The sequence below is a fragment of the Triticum dicoccoides genome, chromosome 2A (genome assembly GCF_002162155.2).
Source record: "Triticum dicoccoides isolate Atlit2015 ecotype Zavitan chromosome 2A, WEW_v2.0, whole genome shotgun sequence".
In the NCBI taxonomy this organism is placed as follows: domain Eukaryota; kingdom Viridiplantae; phylum Streptophyta; class Magnoliopsida; order Poales; family Poaceae; genus Triticum; species Triticum dicoccoides.
In genome coordinates this window covers 784,489,776-784,502,228 of record NC_041382.1, presented here as the reverse complement: position 1 = coordinate 784,502,228, position 12,453 = coordinate 784,489,776, and the positions used below count along the sequence as shown (strand labels likewise).

Sequence of the window (12,453 nt, the reverse complement as noted above, 5' to 3'; positions counted from 1 at the left end):
CTAGGTTTGCTCATAAACGACTCATTTCACCTAACTTAGCTCATAAACGACCCATTTCACCTAGGTTTGCTCATAAACGACTCATTTCACCTAGGTTTGCTCATAAACGACCCATTTCACCTAGGTTTGCTCATAAACGACCCATTTCACCTAACTTAACTCCAAAATGATCCATTTCACCTAGGATAGCTCATAAACTACCCATTTCACCTAGGTTAGCTCATAAACGATACATTTCACCTAAGTTAGCTAATATATGGCATATACTTCTTCTTCTAGTCTTCTTCTTCTATTCTTTTTCTTCTAGTCTAATTATTCTTCTAGTCTTCTTTTTCTAACTATCTTATTTGTCATTTTGCAGGTTTCATTCACTTCACGGAAGCCAGCTTCCTATGATGGATTGCTTGCTTTTTCCTGTTTTTTTCCTTTGATGCACTTCTTGTATTCTGCTCGCTTGCTATGATGAAACTTTGCATATTGTAATATGTATGGATCGATGGAACTATGTGCAACCTACTATGTATGTATGGATGGATATATATGTGCTGGATATTTATTATATTGTATATATATGTGCTGGATATTTATGTGATGGATATATATATATATATATATATATATGTGTGTGTGTGTGTGCTGTGAAATATTTGTTGTGATAATTGTTGGATATAAGAAAAACAGAACAAAAAAGAGGCAGTGCAGGCTCTTTGCCGTCCGCGGCAGACGGCAAAGACCCCTTTGCTGTTGGTGGCAGACGGCAAAGGGGGCACGTGGCGCCCACCTGTGCTTCCTGGGGATGGACCATTTGGCCAATTTGCCTACCGTGGCGGACGACAAAGCCAAGCTGATGGCAAAGACTTTGCCTTTGCCGTGCGCCGGGCGGACGACAAAAAAGAGCGGACGCTGACGTATAGCTGACATCGTCTGGCGGACGGCAAAGAGGCGCTCAAATTTGCCATCCGCTGGCGGACGGCAAAGGCCACCGTTAGCCTCCTAACGGAGTAACGCTGGCGGACGTGCAACATTTTGTCGTCCCCCCTCTTTGCCGTCAGCCGCTGTAGGCAAAGGGCTCTTTGCCGTCCGCCATAAAAAGCAGACGGCAAAGGACCTGTTTGCCAACCCTATCTTTCCCGTCACTGTTTGCCGTCCACCGCGGACGGCAAAGTGCTTCGCCGTCAGCCGTCCCTGCCTTTGCCGTCCGCCATGGCAGACGGTAAAGTACTGGATTCCTGTAGTGGGGGTATTGGTTTTTCAACCATAGGTAAGTCCATCAAGAGCTCACGAAGCCACTCTGCTTCGACAGTGGCAGTGTCTAATGCTGTGAGTTCTGCTTCCATAGTTGACCTTGTTAAGATGGTCTGCTTGCAAAACTTTCAGGAAATAGCGCCACCACCAAGTGTAAAAACATAACCACTTGTGCATTAATCTCATCAGCATCAGATATCCAGTTTGAGTCACTATAACCCTCCAGTACCCTTGGATACCCGGTGTAGTGAATCCCATAGGTCACGGTGCCTTTCAAATAGCGCAATACTCTCTTAAGCGCATGCCAATGATCATCTCCCGGTTTTGACACAAACCGACTCAGCTTGCTAACAGCAAACGAGATGTCAGGCCTCATGGCACTCGCCAAATACATAAGCGAGCCAATAATCTGAGAATACCTCAGTTGATCTCTAGCAATCCGTTGATTCTTTCGAAGCAACACACTAGCATCATATGGAGTTGGAGAAGGTGTGCAGTCGCTATACCCAAAACGACTCAAGACCTTTTCCACATAGTGAAAATGAAGCAGTGTGATCCCACCATTCTCATCTCTCAACAGCTTGATGCTTAAGATAACATCGGCTACTCCTAGACCCTTCATCTCAAAACAGCGAGATAAGAAATCCTTAACCTCCTTGATTAAATCAAATTTGGTTCCAAAGATCAATATGTCGTCGACATATAGACAAAGAATAACTCCTTCGCCCCCACCATAGCGATAGTACACACACTTGTCACCATCGTTTACTACAAAGCCGGCAGCAGTTAATGTTCTTTCGAACTTCTCATGCCACTCCTTAGGAGCTTGTTTAAGGCCATATAAAGACTTTAATAACTTGCACACCTTTCCTTCCTGACTAGGTACTACAAAAATATCTGGCTGGTCCATGTAAATTTCCTCCTTCAACTCTCCATTGAGGAAAGGCGTCTTGACGTCCATTTGATGAACGAGAAGACCATGAGAGGCAGCCAGTGATAGTAGCAACCGAATTGTAGTCAGTCTAGCCACGGGTGAGTAAGTATCAAAGAAGTCTTCACCTTCTTTCTGGGTATAACCCTTAGCCACAAGCCGTGCCTTGTACTTTTAAATCGTACCATCAGGTCTAAGCTTCTTCTTGAACACCCACTTACATCCTATAGGTTTGCACCCATAAGGACAGTCAGTGATCTCCCAGGTACCGTTAGCTAAGATGGAATCCATCTCGCTACGTACAGCTTCCTTCCAGTAGTCAGCATCAGGAGATGCATAGGCTTCTGAAATAGTCCTGGGTGTGTCATCCACGAGGTATACAATGAAACCATCACCAAAGGACTTTGCAGTCCTCTGTCTCTTACTCCTCACAGGAGTTCCATTGTCACCCTCAACCGGATTCTCAACGTGTTCCATCGCAATGGTGGGTTCAGGAATTACAGTGAATTCCTCACTAGATGGAGTAGGTATCTCCTGATTTGATGAACTCGACATATCCTTCATAGAAAATATGTCCTCAAAAAAAGTTGCATCATTCGACTCCATAATCGTACCAACATGCATGTCGGATACCTCAGATTTTATTATCAAAAATCTATAGCCGATGCTATGAAAAGCATAGCCCAGAAGAACCCCAAGTATTAACTTTCGCCAAACAACCCCAAGTTTTTGGTCCAAGCTTGCGCTTCTTGGGAATTGGTATATTGACTTTCGTCAAACAACCCCAAGTACGTAGGTAAGAGAGTTTCAACATTTTCCTTTCCCATTCATCAAATGGAGTCATGGTCTTATGCTTTGTAGGAACTCGGTTTAGGACATGACACGCAGTCATTAGCGCCTCCCCCCACCATTCCTTGGATAGACCCGAAGTGTCTAACATGGTGTTAACCATATCAGTTAGAGTTCAGTTTTTTCTTTCGGCTACCCCATTTGACTGGGGTGAGTAGGGAGGCGTCCTCTCATGGGTTATACCATGTTCTGCACAAAACAGATCAAATTCATTGGAAAAATACCCTCCATCACGATCAGACCTAAGCCGTTTAATTTTCCGATCAAGTTGGTTCTCTGCCTCAGCTTTATAGTTTTTGAAGAAAGTCAAAGCCTCATCTTTTGATTTCAGAAGATACACATAACAATATCTAGTGGAGTCATCAATCAACGTCATAAAGTATCTCTTTCCACCTTTTGTCAACACGCCATTCATCTCACAAAGATCAGAATGTATAAGCTCTAGTGGCGCCAAGTCTCTTGCCTCTGCAGTCTTATGGGACTTACGAGGTTGCTTAGCTTGCACACATACTTGGCACTTAGAGCCTTTGACAGTAGAGATTTTCGGAATTAAATTCATATTGGCTAGCCGCGTCATGCAACCAAAGTTAATGTGACAAAGTCGTGAATGCCAAATATCAGACTCATTGTTGTGGCAAACATTATTAATAACTTTAGTGCAAATATCTGACAAAGACAGGCGGAACAAGCCTCCGCTCTCATAGCCTTTTTCAACAAATTGTCCATACTTAGAAATTACAACTTTATTGGATTCGAAAACCAACTTAAAACCATCTCGACATAAACGGGAACCGCTAACAAGATTTTATTGATGGACGACACATGATGAACGTTCTTCAGACGCACGGTCTTCCCCAAAGTAAACTTCAGATCGATCGTACCAACACCTCGAACGATGGCATGTGACCCGTTCCCCATCAGCAAGGGTGAAGTCCCTGTTGCCTGGTAAGAAGAAAACATGAAGGCATCAGCACAAACATGTACATTGGCACCGGTATCAATTAACCAATCAGGAGATTGGAATACTGAAAGGATGATAGGAAAAATACCGTACCCTGATTCCTTCATATCAGTATCACCGATGACAACATTAGCGGACTTGCCGCTCTTCTCATGTTCACGCTCCTCAAAGCGGTTAGGTCACTTCGGAGCCCACTGATTAGGATCACCGCAGACATGGCAAAGTCCCTTCCCCTTCTTATGAGAATTCTTTTTGAAGTTGGTAGAATGTGATGGCTTGTTCTTTGTACCAAACTTGCCTTTGCCCTGAGTTTTGTACTTGTTATTTTTGAACTTGTTGGGCTGGAAGTTCTTCTTATGTACCATGTGGGCACTAGAACCTCCCTCGACAACTCGAGCACGTGTGTCCTTTGCTCTCGCCTTCTCTTTAACATCAAGAGTACCAATGAGATCCGCAACGAAAAACTCCTGTCTCTTGTGTTTCAGGGAAGTAGCAAAATTGTTCCACGAAGGTGGAAGCTTGGCAATGATGCCTCCGGCAACAAATTTGTCTGGCATTACACACTTGAAGTACTCAAGTTCTTTTGCGAGCGACTGTATCTCATGAGCCTGCTGTACAACAGGGCGCTCATCAGTCATCTTGTAGTCATAGAATTGCTCCATGACGTACAACTCGCTGCCGGCGTCCGAGTCACCATACTTGGCCTCGAGCGCAGCCCACATGTCCTTGCCGTTGTCAAACGACATATACAAATCCACAATGGAGTCATCAAGAACACTCAGAAGAGCGCCTTTAAAGAGGGTATTGATCTTCGCAAAAGCTTCCAGCTGTGCTGGATTAAGATCGCCCTCAGGCTTGCCCTTGGTGGCGTCATAGCAGCCCATGGTCTAAAACCAGTAGACTGCTCTCGTGCGCCACCTCTTATATTACGCCCCCTTAAAGGCAGGCGGCTTCAGATGCGCAGCAAAATCACTCAGAGTAAATTGCCTATAATCAAGTTTTTGGATTGTTGGAAATATGAGCAAATTACTATGAGATTTAATCCGAATAAATAGGAAATAGATCATGACAGCAATAGCAGAGATTAAACTAATCATGCGAACTAGCATAGTAGATGAACATATCACATCTAGGTTCTACCACGATCTCGAACAAGAAGGATAGAATAACATACGGTGCAGCGGGTGCAGCACCGCCAGCGTTGACGTCGTCGCCCATGTCGTCGAGGATGAGGTTGCCGAGGTTGGGAAAGAAGTCGTCGCTGCCAGCAGTCGCGTGAGTGCGCTCCCCAAAAACCTGATCGCCCCTCTCCCGTACAGGATCACGAGAGGCGGGGTTCCGGAGGCCTGCTGTCCCTTCTCCCGGTGCACGCCGAAAGGAGGGATGGAGAAGACTTGCTTGGCGGCGCAATGATCTGGAATGGTGGTGAGAAACCATACGAAGCGGCCGCGGCTAGGATAGACGTCTGCCTGACTATATAGTGCGGGCCGGGTAGGTCGTGGGAGTAAACAACGTGCATAGCTTTGTCTTCGGCTCGGCTCAATCCCGCAACCCACGTCGTGACGAGGCGTGGCGAGGCGAGCGAGGAGGAGGAGCGCGCGTGTAGGTCTCCTCTTCTCATGCTCATACAAGTGGTAGAAGAGCTCACCTTATAAAGAGGTGCAGCTCTCTCTCAACTTATAAGGTGGGACTAAACTTTAGCCTCATTCATTTCACTCACATGTATGCATGAATGAGCCAAAAGAATTTCGGAATTTTAGTTGGGATTTGGGCCAAAGACCTACTAGCAAAATTCCAACAAGAAGCACGGACCAGCGGTCGAACAGGTGGCGTGCACCTCCGCAGCAGAGACGCAGATCGGAGGCGGGGCGGGGCGAGCGGAGTAGCATTTGGCGGCACGAGGGAGAACGGCCCTGCGGAGGACAGCCGACGGCAGCTTATCAGTGTTGAGCGTAAGCGGCGGAGAGTGAAGCCATGACGGACGCTGCTGTCATGCCGAGGAAGGAGGGAGTAGGGAGGCAGGGGAAGCGGCCATGCCGAGGGGCAGTAGGGAGTAGGAAGGAGGACGCTGCTGCCCAGCAACGGCTGCCAGCGGCCCCGGATAGCCGGAGGTCTGGTCAGATGCAGCGAGCCATCCTGGTGGCGCATAACAACTGCGAGTCCCATGCACCGTGCAGATCCGTGGGGAGGACGGGAGAGGAGGGGGCAGGGGAGCAGGAACGAGGAACCTTCGGCCGGGGAGGCCAGCAGCGGCGGCGGTCTGCTCAGACGCGGCGAGCCATCCAGCTCCAGCTCGACGGAATCAATGGTGTGGCAGTGACACCATGTCCCGACTCACAGAGACACTGTGCCTTCTTTTTTTTATCATCAACATTGTACTCCATTTTCTTATCATCAAATGCTGGCCAATTATTTATTTTCATGCTCGATGTTTCGTGGAAGCCAAAACTCAAAGTTGCATCAGTACACCGCCCATGAATTCAAAATTCAAAATTTACTACAATATACTCCCTCCGTATCTAAAAACCTCTTATATTTTGATACAAGGGAGTAGTATAGATCAGGGTTTTGGTTACCGCTCGAAATTTCGAGATTTACCATGGTTACCGCATATTTCAGTCCCCCTCGGTAAATGGGCATTTCCAGCAAAAAAATTCGATTGTTTGAATTTTTTTAATTCAAACGCTCAAAGTATAGTAAAGTGTGGCAGCACCTCACAGCATGCGCGTAAACAACGTTCCACTGAGCTTGTAGCTCTTTTATGATAAATATAAGTTCAAGTGCTATCTATATCTATTTGAAAGAATTTGAATTCAAAATTCAATTATAAATTTCATTCGAAATTCGTTCAAATTTCTCTCGAAATTTCGTGGTAACCGTGGTAATCACATTTACCGGTCCCCCTCGGTAAAAATGCCCCATTTGGTAACCAAAACCTTGGTATAGATCATTAGTACATCGGCAAAATTCAAATTTACAGAAAATACATACCGTAACAAGGTACCATCAATGGATACTATACGGTCTGTATTCTGTAAGTCTCCTCTTAAAGTATAATAACTAGATCTTAACGACTTAACCACAAGAGGTGCCAATCTTCTCACTCACAACAAAAATGTCTGGTATATCCATACAAAAATGCCAGTTTATCATTCTACCCTTATAATACACATAGAATTAAACTAAGAGTACTAGATAAAAAAAGATTTTACATTTTTTGAGGGGGTGCCAAGGCACCCACGGAACCCCCACTGTATCCGCCACTGATGTCTGCTTATATGTTTACTGTTTCCACGTGTGCTTCTAGTTTTAAGAAGGGTCACCATACCTATTGCTGTCGTATGCTGCCAACTAGCAAGAATAATAAAGTGGTTTGGAATTTGGACCACCGCACGCATGGGTAAGCTCACGGAGGTTCATTGTTACATGAATCAATCATGCATGAATAACTGAGTAACAACAATTTAGGCCCTCTTTGATTCGTATGATTCTCAAAATGCAGGAATAGAAAAAAAAACAAAGGATTGAAGTGGCATGCCCACTTGAATCCCTTAGGATTAACACATAGTGTTTGATGTCACAGAAAAAACAAAGCAAGTGAAAAAAAAAGGTTAGAGTGGATGCTAGATTTCCGGTAAAATCTAGTACACATGATTTCATAGGAAAAAGATCCTATATGACTCAATCCAACCAATGTAGAAAAAGATCCGAAGGATTCTAACCCTTTAAAATCCTATGGAATTCCTTTGAACCAAAGGAGCCCTTACAAAGGCTCCATTGCAGCTAAAATGTCCAGGATGCTGGAGACAAGTGCAATAAGAGTGCCTCTTGATCTAATATTTAGGCACACATGCTAAGATACATATTTTCATTTTGTGGCACCTTACTTATCACTGGTTTTTGCAGATATAATGATGTGTAAAAACTATGGTCACTGCAGCACTTCTAGAAGAAAAATAATTGTTTTACAATGGGCGTGCCTTTTTGGGCCTTGCCCAATTCCCAGGCCATTTACGACTTCCGATGGACGCCTATCAGGCTGCAACCTGCTTGAAGAATCGAGTATTTTATTCTCAATCAAAAAAGAAAAGAATAATTAAGTCACAAAATCGTGGTAGGTGTTACGTCATGGTCGATCAACATATCCACAGGTACAACAACTTCCAGCAGTTGTGCGAATCAACCTGTGGTTGAGTTGGTTAGGTGGACAGTGGTATCCCCAACCCACCAGGGTTCAAATCCTGATGCTCGCATTATTTCTGGATTTATTTCAAGATTTCCGGCGATGCACTTTCAGTGGGAGGAGACGTGCCCGTCGACGACGAAGTGCCTACGGTGACTTCGTAAATCTCAAGATGATATGCCGGCTCAGTCTCTCGGAGGTGCTTATAGGGGTAGGGTGTGCGTGTGTGCGTTCATAGGGGTGAGTATATGCGCGTGTATATGAGCGCTTGTGTCTGTACTGATGCTCAAAAAAAACTTCCAGCAGTTGTTACGTCTTAACTCCTTTTTTGTTATTCCTGCAGGCAGTTGGTACAACTTGCTCTATGCATCAATGCTTCACTCCGAGGGCCATCGGACTTTAGAGGATATATCAGTTAGAGGGCCCATCCATGTGCACATATAAGAATTCTGCGACATGGTTGAATGATCAGTACTCTCGCCGTTTCAAAATAAATGTCACTGATTTAGTACAACTTTATAGGAAGTACTAAACAATAACTGCTTGAATAATTGAGTCAAACAGTTGGTAAGTAAAATAGTGTCATGGTCAACATACATCGTACAACTACCTCCAGTGGTGGCTACATCTTGACTCGTCTTTTGCTCTACATGCAGTTACTTTAGCTTAGCTACAATTTTTGAGGCAAGAGATCGTAGAACAATCGGTCTACGGTATATTTTCAATAAATCAAAGTGTATATATATATATATGAAGGTAAAAGAAAAAGAAAAAGCCCACCAAACTATCCAATGCCTTTCTTAGGAAACATCATGGTAACCAATCAGGAAAGTAAAAGTGAGCTTTTCTCCAGTCTTGAAAAGCTTGCTTGAATTTGAGCTTGACTCTGTGTTGTAGTATAACAAGATCTCTCTTGAGTAGAACTTCCCAGGATATAAAACTTGGATTAATGTGCCTGAAGATCTTATCATTTCTTTGCATCCAATCGCCAGAAAGACATAATGATTAGGTTCATACCCACTTATTTTCGTAATTCAGCTAGAGCTAGCATTACTTCATGTATTACACATGTGTCTCTCTTTTTGTGTGGTGTAAGCATGTCCCAGCATCTGAGGGTGAAAGGGCAGTCTCAGAATAAGCGCAATGCAGTCTCTTCCTCTTGATATCCTTTCTTTCACTTTAGCTTTAGCTCCACTGGAATTTCCAGTATAGCAAAGTCTTGTAAAGCCTGTCTAGTCACAAGAATAATCAACAGACATCTTGAAAACTTTATCGAGGATAGCAAAGTCTGTCTAATCGCTATCCCTATCATATCTTTCACTTTAGCTTTTGCTTTGCTAGAATTTCCAGTATAGCAAAGTCTTTCAAAGCTTGTCTAATTTCTAGAATGATTAAAGGACATCTTGAAAACTTTGTTCAGGACATCAAAGTCGTCTAATTGCTATCCTTTCTTTAACTTTAGCTGTGCTAGAATTTCCAGTAGCATGCCCGCTTTTACTAGTATTGCAGGCAATTTATACAACTTGCTCAAATTGCTATGCATCAAATCAGTGTTGACTGAATTAACAGAAGATAAACTTTGTCCAGGACATCAACTCTCGATGCCCTTGCTGTGAAATTAGCTTTCATAGAACTTCCAAAAGCACGTTGCTGGTGCATCCTTTGTTGTCGCCAATTCTCTACACATTTTCCTGGTTTATTCAGCCTCAAGCTGCTGTCCAGAAAAGTCTGATGACATCGTAGACTTGACTTAGTGGGGCACGCACATGATTCATGCATGGGGTCTACGGGCGCCATCACCAACTCATGAGTGGAAGAAAACAGATAAATTCAATGAAACATCGACGAAGACTGCACGTCACTGAACGGGGGAATTTTATTTCTCACCATCAAACATAATAGATTTAATCAACATAATGAGTGACGACAAAGCACGCACCGAGATACCGGGGGCGAGTTAAAAACTGCAATATGGAGGTCCCGATGGACACTCCATCGATCATATCGAGTTAAACAAAGAAAACAGCGTTGGGTTGAACTAAAACTGAAACTGCGCGCATCACCGTGGGCAGGCACTAACATAATTCAAACTGTGTAAATACCAAATGCGATGAGTTGTGTATCATCGGCACGGCCAAAGAAGCCAGCGATGCTTTGGTCTTCTGACACATCAGCATTGAAAGGCGTACCAGTTGTACGTCCAAATGGTCCGTATGTTCCTTCGTTCGTGACAAACTTCAGTGACTCAATAACAGTCTGCCCATTGTTAAGGCTGACATGTGTTCCAGACACTGCTTTCAAAATCTCCCGAGGCCCCAGCTGGACCTGCAACACGTCAACGAAAGGAAATCATTGATTAACAACTGACCTTGCAATTTTGGAAAATCTACAAACAATACCGGCCAAACCCAGCTAGCTAAGTACATTGATTATATGAATTATATCCATCGAAGTAATGAGAAGCTCTTCTGGGTGGAGTGGTAGACAGCACAAAGGTTGCTGTCGCCGGCCCGGGTTCAAGTATTCTCATCTCCTATAAGAATAAGACAGGGGGAGTCTCCCCTCTGTTCTCATTCTATTGAAGTAATGAAAAATTAGCAATCCCAGAACCAAAACATGCATGAAAAACAAACCTTTGTGGGGATACCGTTACCACCACCCCAAGAACCCGTTGTGCGCCTCTTGCCAGACAGGTCAACATAAGTGCATGAAAACTTAGCAATTGTCCCCTCATGGACGATCGCCATACTTTCTATGCGCCATGGCTGTTCTGAGTCCGTACCTGAACCACCATGTCCACCCCATGGGCCAGCCTTTGTGAGAGTGGGCAAGCTCTATATCATGGACAAGCAATAAATATGATCCGCATCAGATAGCTTAACTATATTCTTAACGGCTGGGCAACAAGCATCGGTACCGAAAATTGAATTGGTTGATGAACTTGGACATAATTAAAGCATCAAAAAAAAGCTTCAACTAATAAATAAATACTCTCCTCACCTGCATGCTGCAAAATCCATGGAAGCTAAGCTCCCATGTGTCTCCATCCTCTACTACTTCATGGAATTTTACCTTGACTACACCACGCGCCATCGCAAGATCACCTGTCCCGCCAGTGATAGACCACTCACTTGGTTGCTCAAACGTCGCTGAGAGTCCCATTAACTGGAGCGTGGAGCCCTTAAACCTGTGCAATGGGACTTTTAGTATCCTAACAAGAAGCTAAAGCTTAGTTCGCCCGTGCCCGAATGCACAGAGATGTTGCCGTTCACCTACAAAACCTTATGTAAGCTCTTCTTTCTTTCTGAAAAGCGAGAGCTAGCATCGGATGCTCAGAATTACAACGGAAAAAAGGGGCAAGTGTACTCTCTGTGAACTTTAGCCTACGTTGTAAAACTATGAAATCAAGCAATATACCTAAATACACATGGAAAATAAAAACAACATGTACACATACCTTCCATCCATGAACTCAAGGGTGACGGAATGACTCCATTTACTAGCATAGATTTGCTGGCCTTGGGCACGACCAACTAGCTTCGCGCCATGGCCAGTGCCATCATATATTGTCCAGTCGACAACGAATGTCTGGCCCCACCCATTGACAGCATTGTCGTTTATTATGGCTCCTCTGGTTGGGTTTGGTCCAGAAGAAATGTTGTGCAAGTACAAGCTATGGAAGTTAAACTCGGTGTTCTCCAAGAGTCCAGCGAATGGTGTAATCTGGAAACTGGCCATGGGTGAGTGGTGGGGAGAACACTAATGCTTAAAGTTGATATAGTAGGACGGCTAGCTAGAGCAAGGCACCAAGCTTGTCTTAGTTTGTATGTCTTGTGGCTGGACGATGTAGGGGTATATTTATAGAAAGATCTCTCCTCTTTGGTTCACGTGCTAACCTATAGCTGTGGAGAGAAGAGAAAGGCTAGCTGTGGGGCCACCACACCCTTATCTTGCCTCATGTCTCCCTTCGTTGCTTTGCTTGTTTCCTTCAAAATTTTTCTGAAAATGACTCAGCTCTAAAGGTTGATCAAAAGTACAAAGTACCCAAAACATAATAAAAATTTACATCGAGGACCTTGGACCATTGAATGACCCTTGATGCTGCTAGAACAAGTCACTGACACATCTCCCATACCAGAGCCGGTCTGACCTGCTGATGACAGCCGGGAAGTCTTTGTGGACGTGCCCCTAAGAACCAATGCCCCGTAGCCGCAGTCGTTGTTGTTGAAGCCTTCAATCGATCCGAAGAATCTGGCACCAAATATATATTGTCATCGCGTACGC

At 44.3% G+C, this 12,453-nt stretch overlaps 1 protein-coding gene across 1 annotated transcript; it reads right to left on the bottom strand.

Annotated features, from left to right (window-relative positions):
* Nucleotides 1–10,020: 10,020 nt before the first annotated feature.
* LOC119357303 lies at nucleotides 10,021–11,979 on the bottom strand. The gene is made up of 4 exons (XM_037624302.1): nucleotides 11,627–11,979; nucleotides 11,170–11,356; nucleotides 10,803–11,003; nucleotides 10,021–10,494 (listed from the first exon to the last, which is right to left on the bottom strand). The coding sequence occupies exons 1-4, from the start codon at nucleotides 11,905–11,907 to the stop codon at nucleotides 10,255–10,257; spliced, it is 909 nt and encodes a 302-aa protein (XP_037480199.1). The 5' UTR covers nucleotides 11,908–11,979; the 3' UTR covers nucleotides 10,021–10,254.
* Between the last annotated feature and the right edge of the window lie 474 nt (nucleotides 11,980–12,453).

Excerpts from the sequence above, each read along its gene's own strand:
- LOC119357303 (XM_037624302.1), bottom strand. The coding sequence starts at position 11,907 with ATGGCCAGTTTCCAGATTACACCATTCGCTGGACTCTTGGAGAACACC. Across the intron at positions 11,357-11,626 it reads CTTGAGTTCATGGATGGAAG|GTTTAAGGGCTCCACGCTCC; the intron begins GTATGTGTACAT and ends CCCATTGCACAG. Across the intron at positions 11,004-11,169 it reads ATGGATTTTGCAGCATGCAG|AGCTTGCCCACTCTCACAAA; the intron begins GTGAGGAGAGTA and ends TCCATGATATAG.